Source organism: Chionomys nivalis, chromosome 2, assembly GCF_950005125.1.
Source record: "Chionomys nivalis chromosome 2, mChiNiv1.1, whole genome shotgun sequence".
NCBI classification, from domain to species: Eukaryota; Metazoa; Chordata; class Mammalia; order Rodentia; family Cricetidae; genus Chionomys; species Chionomys nivalis.
The window spans coordinates 34169761-34195396 of record NC_080087.1 but is presented as its reverse complement, the minus strand read 5'-3'; the positions used below and the strand labels follow the sequence as shown (position 1 = coordinate 34195396).

The 25636-nt window shown below is 37.8% G+C and overlaps 1 protein-coding gene across 3 annotated transcripts in view; it reads left to right on the top strand.

Moving 5' to 3' along the window:
- Eya4 (EYA transcriptional coactivator and phosphatase 4) overlaps positions 1 to 25636 on the top strand; it is a 251764-nt gene that overhangs the window by 17381 nt on the left and 208747 nt on the right. For all 3 annotated transcript variants that reach the window (XM_057762406.1, XM_057762407.1, XM_057762405.1), the window contains exon 2: positions 12424 to 12522. In XM_057762406.1, coding sequence (XP_057618389.1) covers positions 12490 to 12522 — 33 coding nt within the window. In that variant the 5' untranslated portion in view covers positions 12424 to 12489. The remainder of the gene's footprint in view (positions 1 to 12423; positions 12523 to 25636) is intronic.

Here is a 25636-nt window from a genome sequence, read left to right as displayed (position 1 = left end):
AGGACGCCAGAAACCAGTGAATACGCTGGAGGCCTTCAAAACCATGCCCAGCATTCCTGACTTTACCATATAAACATGCGGGGTAGCCTGGAAAAACAAAACAATTCTCTTCGCTCCAAGGTAGGAGCGGCCCATGAAGATTGTGCGTTTACTCACTTGAATATTAATCTGATACTTTCCCTGTCAGAAGTAATTTTTACTACTTAGCAAATGGAATGGAAGGGCAATAAATATGACTGATATTTGTTTCTCAAAGTATTATTTTACATTGATCTTAGCTATTACCTTTATACTTCTTGGAAAGCATAACATAACAACTATTACAGTATTTTGCCTATTAATCAGAGAAGCTAAAAAGCGTTTTATAGATGTTGAATCAAAACTCTCCCCACTGTGAGAGAATTAAATTTCAAGCCATATATTCCTTTTATAGGGTGAGAAACTGAAATATGGAGAAATTACAAGATTTTCCTAAAGCCATACATTGAGTCATGGCAAACATAGAAATCTAGGATTCTGTTTGCCTGATTCAGTCTGAAACTTCTTAAAACGCTCCGTTTCCTGGCCCTTTGAGAAGTTTTCCCTTATTTAGCCATTTGTCCATTCATCCTTCTTTATACATACATTGAAAAAGAATTGGTGTTTTTATAAGATCCAACTTTTGGTTACAAAGATTAGGTATGATATCTGGCGTTTATGTATCATACGTATTGTTTCTTGAAGCACATTTCATCCCCCCTCCACCAATGAAAAATAAATTGGGGAATCGAACAAATAAGAAGGGTTGTTCAAGAGTGAGACATAGTAATGGTCATAGGTAGCATGGGAGCCTCCCTCAGTTGCACATCCAGCCCAGTCAAGTGCTGGAGTGCAGTGTAGCAGAAGCCGCCCTGGGTAGCATGGAGCAGAGTGGTGACCACGGGATGCTCGTGCTCATGCAGAGCACTGAGGGACCAGTGTCCCCATCTCTAAGACCAAGCGTTAATTTAGGGTAAATTTAACCAACATTATAGCAATCCTTACTCAAGCTGGCTGAGTTGTTACTTTTTCGTTTTTAAATTAAAACATAAAATAATGTAATCGGTTATGATATCATTATAGGTGTGTATCATACTTTGCTTTTATTTATTCTCCAACTGCCCTGTGTTCCTTCTCCCCTTTTCTTCTTTTTGATCTCCTCCCTCCCTCCAACTAATCCCCGTTATACTTTCTTATCCCCCTCTCCGTCTGTCTCTTTCTATGTGCACACCTGTTTACATGTTATTTTACATATATCAGATAATGGGACCTTGGCTTTTCTGATTTTAAGTTCTCACATTAGTGTAATCTCCTTCATTACCACTATAGCCAATATCTTCCAGGTTTACTCTGCCTTTGTCTTTTCATTCATACAAGCAGAAAGTTCCCACCTCTCTATTCTCTATGGCGATTGCCAGCAAGGCACTTAAGTAACTTCTCAGAAAGATAGAATGTCGTACCTCATGGTACAGCACCCTCTAACACTGGTACCATCAGTCCTCCTACAGGAAGAGAGGGAAGAGGCAGCATTTCTTGTTTGTTTTCTTGCCTTTTTGTGGCTCTTGCTAACAGAGCCCAGCATCTCCATACTTGGAAAACTCTTCTCCCAGGAAGCTTGTTGGACCCAAGACCATTTGTACCCCCTGAAATGCCAATGCACACATTGCATAAAACAAAACCAAGTGCTAGGCAAACCAAACCTCCCTATAGTTTAAATATGAGTATATTTTTTCCTTTATATTTCCTAAAGAACAATTTAGTTTCAAGTGAACTGACTAACTAACTAATTAACTAAACCTTAGGGTCTTTTGCAAAGGAGCATTCTAACTGCTTTGAAAATTTATTGTTATTTCAACCCATTGACTTTCTTTCACATACTTGGTTAAGTATAAATGCAATACTTGGGCATAAATTTCTGTGGACCTGTATCAGTACAATGTCAGTTTGTTATTGAGTGATGTAAAAATAATGATGTACTATGGCCTAGTTCATATCTACCTTTTATTTCATGCGTTTCCTAGGTAATTGCACTTTGTGGTTGACTGGATTTGCCGTCATTTCTGTTGGGAACCAAGTATTAAGAGAAAAATTTCATTAAAGATGTGGTCTGCCTAACTAGGGGTATGAAAGGAAAACATGATTTAGGGGGCGGCGTGGGTGAGTGCGTGCTCTTAATATCTCGCAGTCTGCCAAGTGAGTGAAAGCAAGATTTGGTTTATGATTTGTGGCTCCGGTGGACGGAGCGGAGTGGAAGCTCTGACATGTATGTTTTACACTAACACAGAGAAGAATTGAAACCCAGGAAGGAGAAGAGGAGGTGGCTTTGTTCTCCGAAGCTAAGAAACTTCACGTAGTATATCTACAGAACCGTATGATTATTCCGTAAATTCATACTACTTCTTTCTTATGTTCCTTTTAATTCCAAGATGAAGAGCTGCAGCTGAACCAATCCCATTCCATTCACAGCTGTATTCTCTTGTCTTAGTTAGGGTTCTGTTGCTGTGGCAAAACACCATGACCAAAAGCAACTTGGGAAAAGAAAGGATTTATTTGACGAACTCTTCCAAATCACTGTGTTCATCATCAAAGGAAATCAGAACAGGATCTCAAATGGAAGAAACCTGGAAGCAGGAGCTGATGCAGAGGCTTTGAAGGGGTGCTGCTTACTCAATTGCTCCTCATGACTTGCTCAGCCTACTTTCTTATAGAACCCAGGACCACTAGCCCAGGGTTGGCCCCATCTACAATGAACTGGACCCCAATATCAATCGCTAATTAAGAAAATGGCCTACAAGTCTGCCTAGATCCCAGTCTTAAGGAGGCACTTTCTCAATTGAGGTTCCCTTCTCTCAGATGACTATAGTTTGTGTCAAGTTGACATAAATAAGACTAGCCAGTATACCCATATCCTCTCCCCTCCCTCTCATTTCTTCCTCCTATCTCCTCTCCATTCTTTTCCTGTCTCTCTCCTCCTCCCTCTCCCCAGATTTCCTTGAAGTCCAAATATTCAATGGAGAAGCATGTGGAGTTATCATAACACCACATTTATTTGAGACATCACTTTTTAAATTTTTACAACATTAGCGCTCAGGAAGCTTTTGAATTTGTAGATACTATAATGGCAAGTTTTCCCCTCAGGGTGAACCTACTTTGAATGCAATCACAAAGTCAGAATACAAAGATGCTTTGCTTTCTAGAGAGAGGATAGCTCTATGTAGCTCTGAGTAGCTCAGAGTCACTAAATAGACTAGACTGGCCTTGAACTTGCCGTGATTCCAATGTCACTGTTTCGTCACTTCTGAGCTTATAAGTGTGTACCACCATATCCACCTTAGGAATGAATTTTTTATACTCTGATACTACATGGAAATTTTTTTCCAAGGAATACATCCTCAAATTTTCCTGGAAACTATGACTATCTTCCCTGTTTCAACAACATTTAGTAAGTTAAACAACATCATACTAAAGTCAATAGTCGCTTGTATTCACTGTAGATACAATTCAAATAAATTCAAATAAATAATAGCTTGGATTAGGTAAATCAAGTTTACTACAGCAACACATATCTCATGTTTACTTTATTATTTGGGGGAACTTCTACCCTAATAAAAATTATGTTTAATGGGTACCAAACTTTAATTGCTGAGAAACTGATTTTATGGAATAATTGACAGGAAGAGTTTTTTTTATGCTTTTGTTGCCTTTGACAACAAAGTAATGAATACTTGTGAAGTTTGTTGCCGAATTCACAAATCTCACAAATTTGTTCTTTGGTAATATCTGACTTTTTGGCTATTGGCTATTTTATTCATTGGTTTATTTTCTTAAAAATATTCAGTGTACTTGGGTACAGTGTTACGTACATGCAATGTCAGGATGAAGGAAACTGAGGCCAAAGGATAGTGAATTGAAGGCCAGCTTAGCTGCAGAGTGAGATCCTGTTTCAAGACACAAAAAGTTTTTTGTGTGTGTACATGTGTCTTAAATTCTCTCTGTGTCCTTTTTAAGCCCTCTCAGGTTTTACGTGGAGTTCATTAGCACGTTGGGGGCCACTCTGTTGTAATATGAGCGGCAGGGCTGCGTCCCCGGCACCCGGCCGCCCGCATGGCTAGCTTATGCCCCGAAATAATTACACGGAAACTGTATTTTTTTAATCACTGCCTGGCCCATTAGCTCCAGCCTCTTATTGGCTAGCTCTTACATATTGATCTAACCCATTTCTAATATTCTGTGTTGCACCACGAGCTGGCTTACCAGGAAAGATCTTAACCTGCGTCTGTCTGGAGTGGGAGAATCATGGCGACTCCTCACTCGGCTTCTTTCTCCCAGCATTCTCTCTGTTTACTCCACCCACCTAAGGGCTGGCCTATAAATGGGCCAAGGCAGTTTCTTTATTAAATGAAAGTAATTCCTCCATCATATGCCTGCTTCCCATGAGGCTGTAGAGCACATAAGAGCTCCTAGAACTGGAGTTATAGGTTGAACCATACTGAGGACTCTGGGATGCAAACTTGGGTCCTCTTTAAGAGCAGCGAATATTCTTAACCACCAAACCATCTCTCCAGCCCTTAATGCATATATTTTAGAGAACATTTTTATGGTTCCTTCCCAAATTTGTGTGTTTGTTTTTAATATGTGAGTCCCTCAGTTTTGTTTCTCTTTCTCCTTTTCCTAACCATGTCAATGATAGTTCTAAGATGCTTTATTGAGCTTACTCTCCAGTTTGAAGTCTTGATTGACTGCTACTTTATTGCTGCATTTAGTATTTGTTTCCTTGTGTAGTTTATGATATTTTAATAGATTTTTCTTAGAATCCTTTCTTTCCTGTGGATCAGTTTTGACCTTGCTTCCCCACAGTCTTGGGGTCTTAGGCCTCTAGGTCAGTCTCGGTTTTGTTTTTCCAGTATGAGGTTTTCATGCCATGAAGTAAAACTTTAGAATGTACATTTCTGTAAGGTTGAGCTTTTGATTTATCTCATTTAATCACTTTCTTTTATTCCTTCCCCAAAGGCTTTGTTGCACGGTCTGCCTCCTTGTTGCATTAGAGGGTGGTCTGAGGTTTTGTAGCCTTTCTGCAGTCAAAATAGCAAGGGTTTCACACAGTTATTTCATAGCTTCTTGTCTTAGCTGCTTGCTCATCTGCATCAGTGAAGATAATGACTTAGCAAATGTAAATATAAACACAGTTTGTCCTCTCAGTTCTTAGGTGTGACCAGTTAATCATGACTCCTGTTACCCTTGAAAGTCTTATCCGACTTTTCAGTGATATTCAAGTCCTCTCTGTGTCCTATTAATTTCTCTCTCATATCTTCCCTCATGTTGTCTTATTCAGTCTGCTTTTAGCTAATGTTGTCCGGATTTCTGTCCTGCCTGGTCCCCGCAGTCGTTAAGTCCCAAAGAAATGACACAGAGAACTACATTAGTTATAAACTGATTGGCCCATTAGCTCAGGCTTCTTATTAACTCATAACATATATTAGCCCATTATTCTTGTCTATGTTAGCCACTTGTCTCAGTACCTTATTCAGCGAGGTAGTCACAACTTGCTTCTTCTGTGGCTGGGTCAGGACTGCAGACCAAGCTTTCCTCTTCCTAGAATTCTCCTGTTCTCATCACCCTGCTTCTACTTCCTGCCTGGTTGTCCCACCTATACTTTCTGCCTGGCTACTGGTCAATCAGCATTTATTTAAAATATAATTGACAAAATATAGACCATTGTCCCACACCAAGCTAAGACATCCTTCTGAGTTCCCCTGGTTTCTCACCTGCAACACCGCAAACCTCCAGATAGCCTCTTAATTCCACATGTTGCTCATATCATGTTTCAGAAATCCCATGATGTGTCACTCCCATGATGGTGTCAGATTTCATCTTTTATTAAGGGCTTAAGACAATCAAAATATAATGATAAATAATTGTTTTCTTTCTCTTACATCCATTCTATTATTGATTGTTTCACTCACTATCTTGGCATTAAAGAAATAAATCACATTTTGAATTTATGTATAGAATGACAAAGTTAAAAACAATGAGTACTAATGAGTTACCAAAGTTATTTTTCAATTTTTAAAGTTTATCTAGGATTATTAAGATCGATGACTGCATACAGTGATCTAAATACATTTGTGTAAGACTGGTACAGTGCCTGGAAATACTGGCTGGTATAAGATTTGTAATTGAACAGAATCAGATGTCACTGTGTTTCTGTGAGAAAGTGCATAGATACTGATCTACTGTAAATAATGTAAAAATGCATTTATTTAGTATGCGAACAGCAAAATATGAGTAGAGAATTTATTCCAATACCTCTAGTGATCAAAGTGGTTTATGGTTTTGAAAGAAATTTTCACACAATCTCAAAATACAATGCAAATAATATTTCTGTCTCAAATATTTTCTCCTCTGCCAGTTTGCAGGGGAGTCAGCTGCATTAATGCAAGATAGACAAAACACTCTCATCAATATAATTGTTGAATACAGGTGGGGAGAGAGGACTCAGTATGAGAGAAGGGAAGATGATTTGGAGAGTGTGTTCAAGTAAGTGTGAAGACAGCATAGGTCAAGGATGAAGGATCAAGGATTTTTCTGGATCAAGATTCTCTTTCTGTCTTTGTCTTTGTCTCTTCTTTCTCTTCCTCTTCTCTCTCCCCAGCTCCTGCCCATTTCTCCCCCCACCCCCCCATTGTGTTAGGAGCAGCGGGCTGGGCTGCGCCACCCGGATAGCTTTACCCGAAATAATTACACGGAAACTGTATTCTTTTAAACACTGCCTGGCCCATTAGTTCCAGCCTCTTATTGGTTAGTTTTTACATATTGATCTAACCCATTTTTAATATTTTGTGTAGCCCCACGAGATGGCTTACCAGGGAGATCTTAACCTGTGTCTGTGTCCAGTGGGAGAATCATGGTGACTCCTGACTCGGCTTCTTTCTCCCAACATTCTGTTCTGTTTACTCCACCCACCTAAGGGTTGGCCTATCAAATGGGCCTAGGCAGTTTCTTTATTAATTAACCAATGAAAGCAACAGATTAGAAAGAAATCACTCCCATATCATCTCTCTCTCTCTCTCTCTCTCTCTCTCTCTCTCTCTCTCTCTCCACTTCTTTTCTTTCTCCCTTCACTTCGTTCCTCTCAATAGAACTCTCTACTTGAGCACAGTCTGCATAGTGTGTCTGTCTCTCACCTGCCATTGGACTCCTTGGACCCAACCCACAAAGTTCCCTCTGGCACAGTATCATAACAATGACCACCACGGCCATAACCACCACTACCACTACCACCATCACCAGCACTACCACCACCACCTCTGCTGCCACCGCCATCACTACCACTGTCACCACCACCATCACCATCTCCACCACCACTATTGTTTAGTGGGACTGGGATTCAAACGCAGCAACCTCTGCATATGCTAGGCAGGTCTTCTAACCTTGAGCCATGCACCCAGTCATAACCCCATAATCCCATATTATGAAACTTTTTTGGGTTACATGGATGATTTTGCAAAGTCCATGTGCTGTCTTTATAAACAGTTCAAAATAGCTCAGCCTGTAGTTTGTAGCCTTGGCTCCACTGAAGGACATGAAGTCAAACAAGGTACTTGTTACTATTCACCTAGACTTGTTTCTTGGACACCCCTACTGTTTTTCTTTTTTATGGGCAGAGAACAGAGTCATGTGAACAGCCCCAGTACGCTCTTCTTCACCTCTCCGAGCATTTGGCCACAGAAGTAGAGCTAGGTGTTCTTTGTGCTATTGGCTTCCCTCTCAGGCAGGCTGCCCAGGCAGTGGGAGCCAGCCAGTGGCTCACCCAGCCTTACGGCCCATTATTGAAAGGTGGAAGGCCTGTCGGTAACTGGGTGTACAAAAGGTGGGAAGCAGTTTTGTTTTCTGGACAGCTGCTCACAGCTATAATTCTCAATAATGGGGTGAAAATGTAAATTCTTAGACTGTCTTCCTACTTGTGGTTTTACACGAAGAAACTTGAACAATAAAGGCCATTTAATTGAAGATTGTGAGGACAGTTAATGAAACCCTAGGAAGAGTGAGAATCAGGTCCAATAACACCCGGTTGGTCAAGTTGCCAGGAGCTTCTCTCAAGCTTCGCTCTTGTTCTTCTTTCTGGTTGAACTTTTTCTGTCTCTCCCTTCAAATAAGTTTTCCCCAAGTAAGTGTAAAAAGCTCTCATGTTCTACATTTGCCATTGAAGGAAGACTAGCTTGATATTTTTCAAGGCTCAAATCCTAAGCAAAATGCATCATTAGATAGAATTTATTTGATACAACAGGATAAGCCCTGGAGAAATTCTTTGGTGGCTTAAGTTGAATATAGGTCTGTGTAAGGAGCATACAGTATATGTATATAATATACTCCTGTGTGAGTGGGTCTTAATTATGGTTTTATTTTATTCATTTGAGACAAATTTTTATGGCCTCAATTTTTCAATCCTCCTGCCTCAGCTTGCTTAGTGCTGAGGTTGGAGGTACGTATCATCATGTCTGGTTACAAACTTTAATTTTTTTCTCAAAATATGTTTCTGAACATTTACTTGGAGTTTGAAAGTCTGAATGCCGATCCACAGATAAACTGTCTTGATGTCATAATATAATTTAGGACTGTCTTCCCTTGACCCAGACAACTGTCTTAAGTGCAAACATCCTACCTACATCATTGGGGCTGGATGTATCCAATATGATGTATCATTCAAGTATTTAATTCCACCTCCCAGTGTCTGAACACAGCTGGAGCAAAAGCTTGGGTAGTGTGTGGTCTAAATCTTTTCCTAAAGTTTCACTAGGAGTGGAACATTGGTAAGGAAACAAATGATCCCTTCTTTGTCCTCTTTTTTTTTCTACAGTGAGAGATGCATAGAGTTTCATCTGTATTTGCATTCTCCTAGCTACTCTAGTTATAGTTCCAGACTTTGGTTTCAGACCAAGGTCTCCAGGGAGCCACTGTCCAGGAGCCCTGGTAATCCTTTGAAGGATCTTTTGGCAGAATTATCCTTAAAGATAGAGACTGGTACTGATGCAAATCAGAGCGATAAAAGGATGCCTGGTTTGTCTGAAGGATGGAGTAAAGTTCTAAAGACATTTTAAAGAGTCAAAGCAGACACATAGTGTAAAACTTTATTAGTCTGGCTGTGTGTAACATGTGACATTCAGAAAACAGTAGTGAAGGACAAAGCTGATGCTTCTATCCAGGTAAATGCCTATGATGCTTCATCTCTTCTTTTGACGCAGAGGAGAGGAGGTAGTGTGTGACTTGAGCAGACTCTGGAATGTAGTTTAATTGTTGATTGTTGGTGATTCCTTGAATGAGAAAAGGCTATGCAGGAAGTCAGTGACAAAGCCCAGGTGTTGGGCTTCAATGCTGGCAATGCATTGCCACCTGTGTGTACAGTCTAGAGGTGTAGTGTTCCCCATGTGCAGCTCCTGTTCTTGGCTCCTGTCATCCTGTGCAGAGATGAAATCCATGCTCTTCATATTGATGTTTCTTCTAGCTGGACAATCTCTTTTTTATTGGAAGTTTGTTAGCGAGACAGATTAGGAAAATCTCCTTTATTCATTCAATAGAGCTGAAGAGTCCTTGATCCCTACTACCTGGGTCAGCCCACATTGTCTTAAATGTTTCTAAGAATTCTTAACATTATATACACATATAAACACATATAAGATTATGTGTTTGAATTAAAAGGATTATTAATTTTTACTACAATTTTTAAGACCTATGAATTAATAGCTCTCTTCTACATAAGTGCCAGCATAAAGGATTTGATTACTTGTCTATATCTCTTAAAAATGTAACTGTAGGAGAAATAACCCCAGAATGTGTGAGTCTCCTGCTATTCCTGTCTAAAATTTAACTTTCTGGAAGAGGAGCCTAGGATAGAACAGGCATCTAGATTCTCACCTCATAAAACGGCATGAGGTTACTATTAGCCCTTAATTTTATATCTTTATTATAACATTAATTCTTTTCTTACTTGACTCGAGGAGTGTTCTCATCTTTTTCTCGTGTATTTGTGAAAACTAAATGTTAAAGGATTTAGTATAACAAAAGTTGGTAAATTATGATGTAAAAATTATACTGTGCCTGCAATTAGTCAAGTGAATTTAGTGTGGTTCAATAATATAGAATCACTAGGCTCATAATATTTTAGGACCTGAGTGAGTTTGGCAAAGAAAAAAAATAGTGTTAGCATTAAACCTCAAGCAAAGAAACAGTTAATCTAAATTTCAAGGAAATAAAAAGCAAGGCATCATGTTGTGACATGGAACACTTACAAGAATAACTCCCCAACTAAATACTAAGTAGATTTTAAACTGGTGGTTAACCGAAAAAAGGGGGGGAGGAGGAGCTTTTGTTTAATTCCCTTCTGTGCCAGTGTGTGTCCTGATGTCTTAGCTTTAATTTTGTTCAAGGTGTTAAGAGAACCTGATATAGTGGTCCTCTGAAAGATCATTTCATCTTTCCCAATAATCAATTTCTTCAGTTTCTTCTGCATGCAGATATTCTGGATATATAATATTTAAGCATTGTGATCACATACTTAAAGTAATTTCATTGTGGTAACTGAATATGTCAATTTTGGGGCCTAAAAGATATGCTTAAGTCCTAAGCCTGAAACCTGTGAGTGCTATATTATTTAGAGTTAGGGTCTTTGTAGACTTACCCAGGTGAAGATGTGCTCTTACATTATTTGGATGGGTCCTGAGCCTGTGACTGTTGTACTTATAGAGGAAAATTTAGACACACACATACACACACCACACAGAGGCACACGTACACACATGCACACACGCACATCCCATTGGAAGAAAACGGCAAGGAGAATGAGAATGCCATGTGGTAATGAGGTAGACCCTGAACTGATGCATCTGTAATCGACAGAATTCCAAGAATTGTTGTAACCACCAGAAGCCAAGGTTTGGGACAGGGAGGCTGTGCCTTGTTTTTCTACAGTCTCCAGAGGGAACATAGGTCTGCCAGAATCTTGGTTTAGGCCTTTTGGTTCATAGAATGCTTCAGAATAAATGGCTGCTCTGCATTACCCAGCTCATGGTTCTTGGCTACTACAGTCTTAGAAATTTGACACAACAGATTTGTTTGAAAATAAATGCATTTAACTGGCATCAGTGATAACTTTCCTAAGAGGGAATTATAGACTAATTTGCAACACTGAGTTTTGTGACTAGTTAAAGCAGTCCACTTAGTAGTGTTTCTGCATTTGTGTTTTATTGTCCTACCATAAAGCAAGATGCCCAGGAAACTGGAGTAGAACAGGCTCTTCCTCAAAGAGCCCTGTGTATGAGACTAATTTTTAACATCATCTGTTTCCTTCCATTCTTTGTTGGCATCACCACATGCCTCCTGGGGGCTGCATTTGTCACTGACCTAGTCAACACGTGAAACACTGAGCTAGACGCTGTGGGCAGCTCAGAGAAGGACAGACCAACCCTGTTTTCTCTTATAGGCAGTATTCTGGCATCTAAACTTAATGACGGTAGAATAAGCCATGGAGGTCTTGGAGAATCTATTTGAAAAACTCAGTTTTCACTGTGTTAAATTGTTTTTATAAAACCATTTAATGTTTTTTTTTTTATTACTTGGCCTTGCATACTTGTTTGTCAGAAGAATGATTAGAATTTGGGGAAAACATTGGCTTTTTTGGTGTTGTCTTATATTGCTACTATTATAAAATCTTCCTGTATTTGGGGTCTAAAAACTCCATGTCTGCTTGGCTGGGGAAAAAGTATCATATGGTATGAAGTAAAGATGATTAAAGATTAATTATCATTTGAGTAATTAGCTGATTGTGTCACTGTAGTTTATACAAAACTTCTCTTCCTACTTATCTATCTTAAAATAATTATTTTCCCCATCTCTTAGAAACTTTGTATTTTGAAACATAGTATCTTTTTCTGTTCTTAGGGTCAAACTTAGGACCTTGCACTTGTACCATCAAGTTTTGTCACGGGCCCCCAAATCAGCTCTTTAGAAAAGAAAATGACCATTTAATAATTTAGACACATTTTCTCATTCCAAAAACAACAATACTAAAACACATTGTTTCATCAGTTTATATTATACAGTAGTGATTAATGCAGTTCCCATTTCTTTGTCTAATCAAAATGGCATATTAATTGTTTTTTGAAACCTGTATTTTCCTTTAACTGAACCATGACTGAGAAGCCGTATACCAGTTCTGCCATGATATTATTTACAAGATCATTATTTATGCAAATATGGAAATAAAATTAGCAACTCATTCTTTCATCAGAGGTTCTCCTATATCCTGCATACTGCCAACTATCTTGCTAAATCTTTATGTGCTTGTGATGGGTTTGCCAATGAATAAAAATGAACTTTACTTTTCCTATTTCCACCTTTTCTTTGTTTTAGATCTTCAGCTTTGAATTAAAGGAAGCTGCTTCTACGTGGGCGTGGCAAGAGCAGCGAGAGAACCACATGGACGACACCCAGGACCTAAATGAGCAATCAGTAAGTCTTACTTTAAACCTCAGTTCTGCTCTAAAGCAAGATGGGAAGACTACCCTCAAAAGACTTGTAGACACGAATCTACTGTCTGCAGTAAGGTTTGGGGTAGAATATGCTGTGTTGATTTTTGAATTCTCTTATAAGGCCATAAAATAGGCCTTTGGCAATGTGTGCTGTTCCTGCTTAATGGTGATGTCACATCTTGATGTCTCCCTTGATGCTCCACTTGGAGAGTCTGAGGTTGGAAGACAAGGGTGTTGAAATCATGCTGTGTGTTTAGACAGTCTGAACAATTTTATGCACTTCCTTTGTTATGCTTGCTTCCAAAACTGCTGGATGGTTTATATGTTGTTGGCTATTGGGACCATAAGAGGAAAGAAGATATTATTAGCATGCCAATTGCTCATCTCATGGATGAAAACCACAGTCCTCAGGGGCTTTCCTTATTTTCCTAGATTTATCGGGATCAAGAATGTGGCAGCTTGGTAACAATCCTATTAAGATTCTGTCTTCCTGTAGGGAGATACTTAATCTGGTTTCTCCTCTTGCCTTATTAGTAGGGTCTCAAGTGACAGTAATTCTTTATTGTGTGCCACTTGGGGCATAGACTGCTGGACATTGCCACCCTAGTCGTTCTGCACACAGGCAACTAGTGAGGTCACAGGGAAGAAGAAGACATGGATATCGCCAAGAATGTGTTCCACATGGGGAGCTATTCCTCCTCAGCTTGTACAATCATGTTTGTCCTTAAAGTCTAAGATTTCCCAGGGACAACGGAGGATAAGATGCTTGTGTATGACAATGTAGCAATAGAAATGATGTGTGCAGTATATTTCAGGTTAAAAAAATAGCAATGTGTGTTTTTGTAGAAACTGCTGTTCTAAAATGATTTAATTTGTTTTCCAGAAGATAAGTAAAAATACACGTATATGTATGTGTTAAATTTTATTTCTTGAGATTGCCTAAATGTGATTTCATTATATGATTATAACACTACTCATTTCCTATAGCATCATAAGAAACACATGAAGAGCATTCCAAAGGCTGTGAAACTTAGAATCAAGCAGTAGACATGAGAGTCTTGAAACTCTCTGATTTCATAGAGAAAACTGTTAGCCACAGTTTCAAACAGTCTCCAAAAGTATTGGTTATTGAATCTAAATATGTATTGCTAGAACTCTATCTAGCAAATGGATTATGGTCCTCATGATGACTGTCTTTCTCCCACATGCCTTTGTCTGTTTGTAGCTCTTGCTGGGATCAGATTTCTGTGAGAGTGATCATGTGGCCTGGATGTCAACAGCGAATGATGCTGTCAACTGAGAGAAGTGTGTTTCAATTTAAACTTGAGTGTGTGTGTGTATGTGTGTGCGCATGTGCACGCATGCGTGTTCGGTATTCACATACTATTAGAGAATGAGGAGTTGGAGTTTGCAGGGGACACAAAGGTATTAAAGAGAGTAGAGTCTGAGAGAAGATGGCTCATTCATCAGTTACTTTAGGGAAGATTTACACACGAGAAAGATTATCTACTTTATTTTCTAATCCTTTTTAAATTAAAAATTTATAATATGATTATATCATTTTCCCACTTTCCTTTCCTTCCTCTAACCATACATATATATATATATATATATATATATATATATATATATATATATATATAACAGAATGTCTGTTTAATGAAGTTGATGTTAAGGACAACACACACACACATATATGTTAAATATATATATATATATATATATATATATTTACACCTTAGCCTCATGTTAAGGTGTATATATACACACATTCATGAGGCTAATGTGTTACTAAAGGTTTTGAATCACCTTTGAATAAATAATGCACAGAATTTATGAATTGTGTTTACAATATCACAGGTTTCCTTTCAGTGGTATTTCTGGGTTGCACTTTTATAACTATTTTTTTTTCAAGTTCTCAGCAATGCTACTGTGCAGCCAGTTGTAAGAATCAAATATCTAGAGTGATCTCTGTAGCTTCTGGCATAGCTTCATTTTCTGAGCTTAAACTTTGCACACATAGACCAGTCTGTTCATCTCAAAGGTGTGCAGATGGATACTGAGAAGTGGTAATGAATTCTCATGCTGTTGTGGCTGGATGCTGCAAATTTGAAACTTCTGGGTGACCTTTTGACTCCACGTCCATGGCTTTCTTTCCATTCCACTGTGTCTGACAAAGGGGCAGTTAGTGTTATGTCATCCATCATGATGCACAAGTCAAAAAAACTAAGACTATTCCATTTCAAATAAAATAACTCATATTTGAATTGTCATTAAATAACTTTAAATCATGTGCAATGTATTGATTCTCAAAACTTTCTGAAAAGAGTAGCATTTATTAAAATATAGAATAAATGTGATAAAATTGCAGTTCATAACATGAAAATTTTGAGGATGGATACGATAACAAGTATAATTTAAGATGAATGTGTGCTCCATCCAGCATTTTCCATACATTCTTCTTGATCTTCACCATATCCCTGCAACATAATTCTAAAGGCTACCGTTTCACAGATGAAAACATTGTTCAGTGTTAAGATCAAACTGCGGTTAAGACCCAGAGATTAGAACTGAACACACTTTTATCTTGCTCTAAAATCTGTAATGGATTTTTCATAATACAACATAGTATTGGTAGGTAAAGGCTTGAGCTGTAAGGTCAGCCATTACTGGCAAATATATTATAACATGGAGAAATTATTTAGACCCATCCTTATTTGCAGAGTGTGGAGGATGATAAAAACACATATCATGATGTACTATTGTATGCTTCATTAAGTATTCATTAAGATTAATACCTCTTATAAATAACTTGAGGGCCCTGGGAGATGGCTCAATCAGTAAAACAGCCACTGTCCAAATATGAGTGCCAGAGTTCAGATTCCTAGCACAAATATGAAAAGCTCAATGTGGTAACATGTATTTATAACTCCACTGTTAAGAATGTAGAGACAGGCCGATCCATGGAGCACTCTGGTTAGCTAGTCTAGTCAGTTAGTAAGCTCTCTACTGTCTGAGAGACTGTCTCCAAAAAATGGTGGAGAGAAATAGAGTAAGACATCCATTGACACTAACTTCTGCACTCTTAGGTACCATCCACTTACATGCAGATGTACATGCATGCATACACGCAAGCATGCACATCCACATACCTTATATATGCTCCCCCACTTCATGGGACCTTGTGATAGGAAATCTTCAGTGCATTCCTTCTTTCTTTTTTTTCTTTTTTCTTTTTTTTTGGATTTTTCAAGACAGGGTTTCTCCGTAGCTTTTGGTTCCTGTCCTGGAACTAGCTCTTGTAGACCAGGCTGGCCTCGAACTCACAGAGATCCGCCTGCCTCTGCCTCCCGAGTGCTGGGATTAAAGGCGTGCGCCACCACTGCCCTGCGATTCCTTCTTTCTTTACTAACCAGCTCTTTGCTGGACCCTCCTCCCTAGAGCTTTACAGATCCACAAGAGCCGCAGATTAAAACTGACCACACCAGCTCTCCTGTCCCTCCGTGTCCTCTTTCTCTACTCTAATGCATTATCAGCAGCTTCTGTGCATGCATTCATTATCACCTCCTCAACAGCTAAAGTAAAGCAACAAAAACAAGCAGATAATCATCCCTCCCTTGCGCCATCCTAACTGCTGTCCATTCCCGACTGGTTTCCTCACTTGAAGCAGTTCTTCATGCTTCAGTTTTCTAACTTTGGGCTTTTATTTTAGCTTTTGACTACCTTGTTCTAATTCTAGGTACATCTCTTTTCAAAATACACGCATGATCACATGATTGCTCTCCATCTTATCCCGCAATTATTCTTTCTTGTCCTGCAGAGAGAGGATCATGTACAGTCCAGCCTAAAAGATTAAATTCTAATGATCTCCTCGTCTCCTTTCTAGTTTCTGTTGGCTTCCAGAATCTCCCAGATCTGTAGTCTCTACTCATTTGTAAGTGTGATATAGCCCCTTCTCTACTAGACTACCCTGATGTTCTCAGGGGCCCACCAAGACCTCATTAACTCTGAGAAACCCGCTCAAGCTCCATCTTATTTCTCTACTGCACCAGCAACATAGAGTCAGCCATGCTGGGGAGGCCATGTTGGGTTGACCACGTGAATCAGCCACAGTTGTATCAGGTGCCTCTGTAGAATGCTGTGCGTTTCACTCCTAAGAACTGAAATCTAATCTGCTTACTTGCTTGTCTAACTTCTGGATTATAAACTACTGAAGACCAATGGCAAGTCCTGCCAGTCTTGAACTGTCTGTCACAATTTTTGTGGGTGTTCATATTTTTTGCTCAATATACCTATAAGTTTTTGATGAGGCATGCCAGCGAATGGCCTGACAAGTTTCAGAAAGCCAAGATGGTTTTCTCGGAATATATGATTGACTCGTAAATTTGCATTTGACTTGCATTTGAGAACTCCATAGAGAATCTAGTAACAGTTTACCTGCCTATTATCAAAATATAGCTTGTTCTTAAGCCTTCTTTTATTTTTTTTATTTTTTATTTTTTTGCATTGTGTTTGACTCTTATTTTGCAGTTTGGCTAACAGCATCTAGGAAGTTTTAGGGTAATTAGAAATAAGACTTAACTTTCCTAAAAAGAAAAAGATTTAAATTTTGTTATCAGTTTCTATTCCACGGTTGCTTTTTAGAAGAAGTTTAGGTGACTTTGCTACTGTTATTTCTGATTTTAAAAATATTACTCTTTTGTCTCTTTCAAATTCATTTTTTCCTGTGTATCAGTGTTTTGATTAAATTGTATATATCTGTGCACATACACATATGCATATTCATGCCTAGTTCTCTGAAAGAGGCCAGAAGAGGGCATTGGATCCCTTGAAACTGGGGCTACAGATAGTTTTCAGCTGCCTTGTGAGTGCTGGGAATTGAACCTCGAACCTCTGTAAGAACAGTAATTGCTTTTTACCACTGGGCCATCTCTCTAGCCTCTAGAATCTTTATTCTTGATAACTGAGAAGACTATGACTTTAGATCATACTTACCAATGCATCCCTTGATACTGGGAACTATATCATATTCCTGGAATTCAAATAAAGAATAGACAGTTTGTAGTATTTTTATAATGCCTGTAATTTCCTTATAGATTCTAAACAAGATGTATAAAAGTTCTATTTTGTGGAATGGGATATTACTGCAGATCTTTTGCCTTTTGTCTCGTTCTTTCAAACTAATGTGGTGATGTCTGGTATAAATTTATGATCAAGTTAGAAGGCCTGAAAATAAAAAGTTCATTAATTTTAAAGTAATGTGTGTTATATCATGATTTTAAGTATTATAGGTTATACGATAAACTATTAGTGAATACTGGTGAAATAAAATGAGTAAGTTATAGTTATGGTAGAATTACCTTATTTAAATGTTCTACATCAAAGGCCTGAACATTCTTGTCCATTTCAACATTGTCACTAATACAGTCTACTTACATGTTAGTACAATATTTTATTATTACTTTTATAACTTTTTAGAATTATAACTTAATATATCAAAATTATTTTGCAAATATCAAACTGGACATCATAAGGAGATTTTAACTGTATGACATTTTCCCAAATTTGGAGTACCACTATTAGGTTTTACTTCTTATAATGTGTAGTTGGGACCATGATGTGGGATTCTCCTTTGTATGCTGTGATTACCATTGATTAGTAAAGAAACTGCGTTAGGCCTATAGCAAGACAGAACAGAGGTGGGTGGGTAAGCTAAACTGAATTCTGGGAGAAAGAAGGCAGAGTCAGGAGACACCATGGAGCTGCCAGAGGGGAAAGACGCAAGCTGCTAGTTGGAACCTTGCCGGTAGGCCACAAGCCTCATGGTAAAATATAAAATAATAGAAATGGATTAATTTAATATGTAAGAGCTTTCTAGGAATATGCTATAGTCATTGGCCAACCAGTGTTTTAAATAATATTGTTTCTGTATGATTATTTCATGGTCTGAGCAGCTGGGAACAAACAAGCAGCCCTCCATTAACAGAACCGGACTTAGAGAAGTTTAGTTTGGAGGGAAGAAGGAGGAGTAAGAGTTTCAGATTGACTGCTTCCATGTTGGATAGTTGTCAGGCTCTCAGAGAAGTTGTTTTATAAGATGGAGACAGATAAGAGCAAGGATGTCTTCCCATGCCCAAAGTCTCTGATTTGGACATACAGTTTCCATATTATATCATGTTGGCCCAGTAACTGTATCTCAGGAATGAAATTAAAATAATTGGTGGCAATGGAAATATAGTGGGTTTCTTCTGTGCTTTACCAATGGAGACTTGCGCAAAGTGAATACAACGTAACTTCAGCAAGTGGAAACTTCACTGATGAAAAGAGCTGCTGCTGATGGCACCATCCAAAAAGCTTTATGTGATTCCTTATTCAGCCTCATTGATATCCCCTTGTGTCATAGCCCCAGTCTGAAAAGAACTCACTGAAACTGAGCTTAGATGTTTACCGGAGGTTGGTGATTGATGGAAAGCTATCTCAATGGACTGTGAACGGACAGTCTTATGCCCAAGTTGAGACTGCTTTGATCAACTTAAATCATGTTCAGATATGTCAGTACTTTGAAGTATGTATTAAAAAATCAAATTGATTATAGTTTTATTAAATGCCAATCAACTGTATTAAGTATGATCTTTCTTCTTTTGGTGAAAAGTGTAAATTATTCCACCATAATTGTGAACCAACTGCATAGTCTTCTTTGGTAAATGCATTAATGAGCAGTTTTAAGACTGTAAAATGTATGGAATTAAATAAAATTTAACAATCTCCATAAATAAATATTCATGGATCACAGGTTGACATCTGGGAAACATGATCAACTATAAATTAAAAGATAAGACCACAGAATTTCTATCCTGCTGTGTGGTTTAGTTTAGTCTATAATGGTATGATATTGCATCTCTATCTATTCTTCAGTAGATTTGGACAATTACTATTAATTTATTAAGTGATTATTTTTGGAACACTGCTGTATTTGAAGTATGTTCTAAAGGTTCTTGGTAAACAAATTCAGAAGATATTGTTGTTCTTGCAATTTATATTATAAAGTAGGAAAAGGTATTTAAACAAACTATGCAGAAAGTAACAATGCAAAGAAAGAAAACAAATATGTCCAGAAGGAAGGTATGAAATGCTTAAAGGGTGAGTTGCATAGGGGAGGGACAGTTGTAGTTTGTGGGAGAGAATCAGAAGGGCCCAACAGGGTGGATGTCATTCTAAGAACCAAGGGAAATCAAGGGACTAGTTCTGTGAACACCCAGGGGAAGGGGTTTGGGTTAGAGGGATCAGCAAGAGAAAATCTTCAGGGTGATTGATGCCTGGTACTTGTGAGGAAGGACAAGGACACCAGCACTGGTGGGGTGATAGAAATGGGCAGAGACGAGGCCAGAGAGATTATCGACCTGGGAGTGTGTAGGTGAATCCTGGTCATCTTAGGAATTTAGTGTTTTCTTAGTGGTATCTAAAGTGGTGGAGAGATCTTGAGCTCAGCTATATTTAAGAAGTTCTTGAGAAATGGAAAAGAGGAATGGAATGGAATCTGTTGAAAAAGTATACACCAAGGAGAATAATTCTCTGATAAAACAAGCTGGTGTTCTTTGAGCAGTACCATGCCAAGTGCCTTGAGGAACATGCTATGGCATGAATTTTTAAAAGGTGACCCTGGCTTTCAATTCAAAATGGATTGATGAGGATAGAACTGTTTGATAAGCTGGCAATAGAGGTGATGAGAAGCGTTGGGTTCAGACACTGTTTTGAAGACAAGAATAAGATGACTTGTTGATCTACTGGATGTACACTGTTAGAAAAAGGAGAGTCACAGATGGATTTTACTCTTTGTTCTGAGTACTCCGAGGGATAAGATTGATATTGACTCTGATGGGATGTCTTGAAAGGACTAGACTAGGGTAGAGATTGGGAGCTGCATTTTAAACACTATGGCAGAAACAATGCTGTTTTCCCTAACCTTGTTCTACAATCTGCATTCCTCATGTATCATTCTCTACTTACCAGCCTTCTTCCACATGGACCAGGCCGTGAAACATGTTCTAGTCTGAAATACAAAGGCATGGGATATAGGTATCATTCCCATGCTGAGACGGTTAAAGTTTGTGCATATTTCTTTGGTTCTTCTATTTCCCTAGGGTGATGAATGAGGAAAAATCTTTATCTCCGAGGCACTGTATGGGGCACAGATTCTCACAAAACTAATAGGGGCATGTGAAATTCAATCTGCTGTTAGCCACTAGGAAGAAATGTTGGTGACTCAGATATCACCATCTGGAACTGAACATACAGAATTGGGGACTTCAGAGTATCGGGGGAAGTTAAAGGAAGAAAATTAATGGAAACAACTTAGACAAAAGAGTTGAGACTAAATAGAGAAAAACTAAAAGCATGAAATCATTGGATACTTCAAATTTATGGACCACAAAGATAGTCTCTACAAGATATAAGATAACTGCTTCTACCTGCTGTCCTAACTCATAAGATTGAATTGTTCCATGAGTATATATTTCCATATGTAGCCAACTTCCTTCCAAAATTTCCAACAATCACATACCCAGGTTTTGGTTACTGGGTTCATCTATATCTCAGGGTGGAAAGGACCAGCCTACATTTATGAACAGGTACTGGAACATCATTCAGTTCAAGATTTCCAACTAAGTTACCGAAACCATAAAATATTTAGAATGAAGTGTTTCTTAGCAAAGAGTTATCATTACTCATTACTACACTTGTAGATGTAATATATAGGCATTCCATCTTGGCAAAAGAATTAACCATAGCAGCATGTGTCTTATCCTCAGTATTATTCATATTTGAGTTAATTAACCCTGCTATGGGGTGGCAGCAGAGGAACTATCCTGTACAAGACATGATACCTAGCAGCATCTCTGATATATACCCACTAGATGTCAGTAGCAGCCCCTTCCTTTTTTGTAACAATAAAAAAAATCTTGAGACATTGCAAAACGTCTTCTGCAAAGAAGTGAGTATGAAGGATTATGATCTGCAGCTCTCTTGACTTCAGGGAGTTACTTATTTATAATCTTGACTATACTATCTAAAAATATGTAAGTTAGATTCCTTGAACTTTTAGTATGATATGCTGTAAAACATCATTGAAGGATCTAGGATGGAGAGACAAAAATCATAAGACAGGGTATAAGAAAGAAAACAAAGTAATATCGCAATTGTAATAGGTTGCGCCCACAGGGGAAAAAAAAAGCTTCCTCAAGAACAGATCACATATGGAGTTCAATCATACCTTCAATGGCACTTCAAATGGTTGGATATATTATCTTAGACACAATACATCCTTCCCTGGGAAACATAAACATAAATATATCTCAGAGGTCTAAAACAGAAGGGGGCATGATTTGCTTATAAGCCCAGGATTGACTGAAATTTCCAAATTAGAAGTGTGAGGAATATGAAGATGTGGGGAATGAGTAGTACAATCGAGAAGCTGGGAATTGACTGAAAAGAACTTTAAAGTCAAACTGATGTAGTCCTGATCAAGGGGAGCCAGCATAATGCTATTACCATGCAACACACAGAGTTCTATTAGAAGATGTTACCCTTCTGTCTCCGAAGTTCTAACTCAGACATAATCACAACAGTTTTGAGTAAGAACTCATCCAGTTAAAATAGTATTTTAGGAAATGTAACTTGTTTGGAATGTTAATGAAGAATGAAAAGTCTTCATTTTCCAGATGCTTCTGCGATGAAATAAAGTATAGGACAATGGCAGCAGGATGAAGTGAAACTTAGAAGGTTACCAGATTTACAAAGTAAGACTGGGAAGGTAACGTAGGAGCATGTGGAGTTGGTTACGCATGAACTCAAAGGGTCAGAACTGGGGTTTACTGGTAAATACTATCTATAAAGGAAAACCTCATTCATAGCATTTTTGATTTTCTAGAAATAGTCTCTATATGAACAAGTCACTTGTGTTTGAAATATAAAGACAGCCATGTACATCAATTTAATAAGCAAATATATATTTCAATACAACCTTATAGAAACAGATAGTAGACTACTAAGCATGTTCTAGTAGTCTGGGGCCCAACGTCATGATTTGACAGCAGAAAATGACAAAGAGGCAAGATTAATGGAAGGAACTGGAGGAGGAGGTGCTGCTGAACTTAGTAACTACAACAGTGTTTTAAATTTTATACACGAGATGGAAACTATTAAATCTGTGCCTATTTTTTCTTATTAACCTTTCCTTTAATTCACAGATTAATACCAGAAACCATGTGAAAAGGGTAAACTGAGGACAATGTTAGCTAAATTATGTTTATTTATCTATTTACTGATTAAATAAAAAGACATTAGACTGAATTTGGAATATATAATGGTTTTTCTACAAGACGGAAGGCTTAGGAGTGCCCTCCCATTTCTCCTGCAATAAATTTCTTGACCAGTTGGTCTCTTTACCATCTTGTCACACTTAATGTGAGGGCTAGAGGATTTGTTGCATAGGCAGAAGGGATAGATGACACTCTCCAAATAATTTATTCTATGAAGACAAGTTGGACTGGCAGGATCTATGCTCCCTTCAAAAAAAAAAAAAAAAAACAGCAATGTCTCTTGATTGACTTTAACAGTAATGGTAAAGTTTGAAAGTGTAGTTTTGCCTAGGGTTTCTTGAAATTTTGATAAGGCTCTAAAAAAAGTGGAAGAATTCTTGCTTTATATAAAGATTTATTAAATTATTGTGCTTGAGCTCTAGCTGAAATTGGCAAGTTGGGGTCATTTTGAAACACTCAGAAAGGTGTGAAGCATCCTACTTTATGTGTTTGTTTTTCTTCTAGTTATTATTTACTGCTCAGTCAGCACTAGCAGTAGACAGACAATTTGGCTGCTAAGTTACACTTGTATAGAATTTCAAAGAACCTTATTAGGGAGAGATGTAATTTCATCCTCTAGCCTTTTATATAACAGAGTAAATATTTGGGTTACTTCATTTTGACCTGGAATTAAACAATGGATTTAAATTGTCAACAGGAAGTTAAAATATTTAATCAACAACATTTAAAAAGATAGCATAGTTGTTTTGAAACTGCTAAGAATGCCTTTATATTTCAGAATATTGCACTCTTAATTCATATAACTGTCTGAATAGATCCAATTATTCTAAGTGTAGGTGTCTTTTAAAAATCATGTAAAATGAGTACATTTGATAACTAATACATTTAACGCATACTTTGCAATATCTTTTCATAATTGATATACGTGTACGTATATGATTTCGCATACTGCTTAACTATACTGCCATCATTGAAGGATGATGTTCACTAGATAAACTGTGGAATAGATGTCATGTGGTAACAAGTCTTCAAGAATTGATATTAAAGAAAGTAAGAATAAAAGCCTATACCTTCAAGAAAAGGAGCAGTTAGAGGTTCTCTGTTGGGAAGACGAAAGTACCATGCTGGGATGCTCCCACCCATGGTCTACAGGAAATGGTACCCATTGGACTGTATTACATATTGTTCATTGGGCTCTCCTACAGCTGTACCTCTCACTCCAACGCTGACTGCTTTCAGTCGCCGCTGGTGCTCTGCCATTTGCATATTGTCCACACAAATTCTTTTCTGTATGTTTCTCCACCCTGCTTGTGAGATTGTGAACGTCTTATTTTCTTTTCATGAAGTCAAGTTTTCACTGACAGGATCCCAGCAAGACTGATTTGGTTTCCCCTCATTTTGTTTGTTTGCTTTTATGTCAGAGTCATTCAGAATGACAGGACGTGCATCCTGCCTCAGGAAAACAGTTCTGTGAGTGAAAGCCTCTGGGAAGAACCACAAGAGGCGTTTGAATGGTGGCAGTAAATAACTCATTGCAGGAAGCCAGCAAGACTTTCTAGAGTGCTCATCTGTTAGATGGTTATAGTAGACCCTGTTAGTCATGGTTTTGCTTTCCAAGGTTTCAGGTACCTGCAGTTCAACCATGGTCCAGAAATACTAATTGGAAAGTCTCAGACATAAACACTTAATACTCTTTCAATTGGAACCCCTATAAGCACAGTGATAAAAATCTCATATCCCCCTATTTTACTATTCTGGGTTATGAGCCATCCCTCTGCTAGCAAAACCATGATTCACTTACTACCTGTCATTTAGTTACCTGGTAGCAGTCTCTGTTCCCTCTAGTACCAGACTCTTGGGGAATGGGAATGGCTTTCATTGTACTTGTGTTGAAGCACATTATAAAACAGACTACCACTGTGTCATAAGCCCTGTTTTGCACTTTATTTCATCTAACGGGTACACCGTAGTGTCTCCTGTTGTCACAAAGAAGGGTTACCAGAGTCCGATCAGTTTAGGTCTTTCTCTGTTTTGCCCAGAACTCTGATCTGAAGCAGTATTCATACTTACTCAAGCTTGGACTTCCCAAATAGCATGCGTTATAGGCATGTGCCCTTAAATATAATAAATGCCAATTTAGGTATTAGTTATGCTCATCCATCACTGTATCTAATAAATTAATTAATTAATTTCATAAGTATGTATGCATATCAGAAACCATAGTATTTATAACATTTTTATCAATCCGTGGTTTTAGGCATCTCATGAGAAATGGAAGGAATCTCCTGTAAATAAAGGAAAGAAGCTGTTGTAGATAGGACTTACTATAACAGTATTTTCCCTCTCTTTTGGTGGGTCAGATACATTCTTTGGTATATAGATTAGTCTTCAGTAGTTCATCAGGAATAATTAATGATAATTCTGATTATGTATATTTATTTGTACACTTATTTTAGACTGTTGAATCAATTTACTAATCTTTAGGGGATTAAATTTTACACCAAATGTTAATTTTTCAGTGGGTTTAATATTTTGATCTAGACTGATTTTTTTCCTGAATTTTGTTATTATCTCACAAGCATTAGAATTGTGTGTATATATATATATATATATATATATACATATGTATAATATTTCATTATTGAGCACTTAATATCAGATACCTTATGCATTAAGGCATACTAATTGAATACCTTCAAATATTAATCTTTATTGTACAAACATGTATTGAATGTTCATGTTAGGACCTTAAAGTATATATTGCTCTGCTGTTAAAGT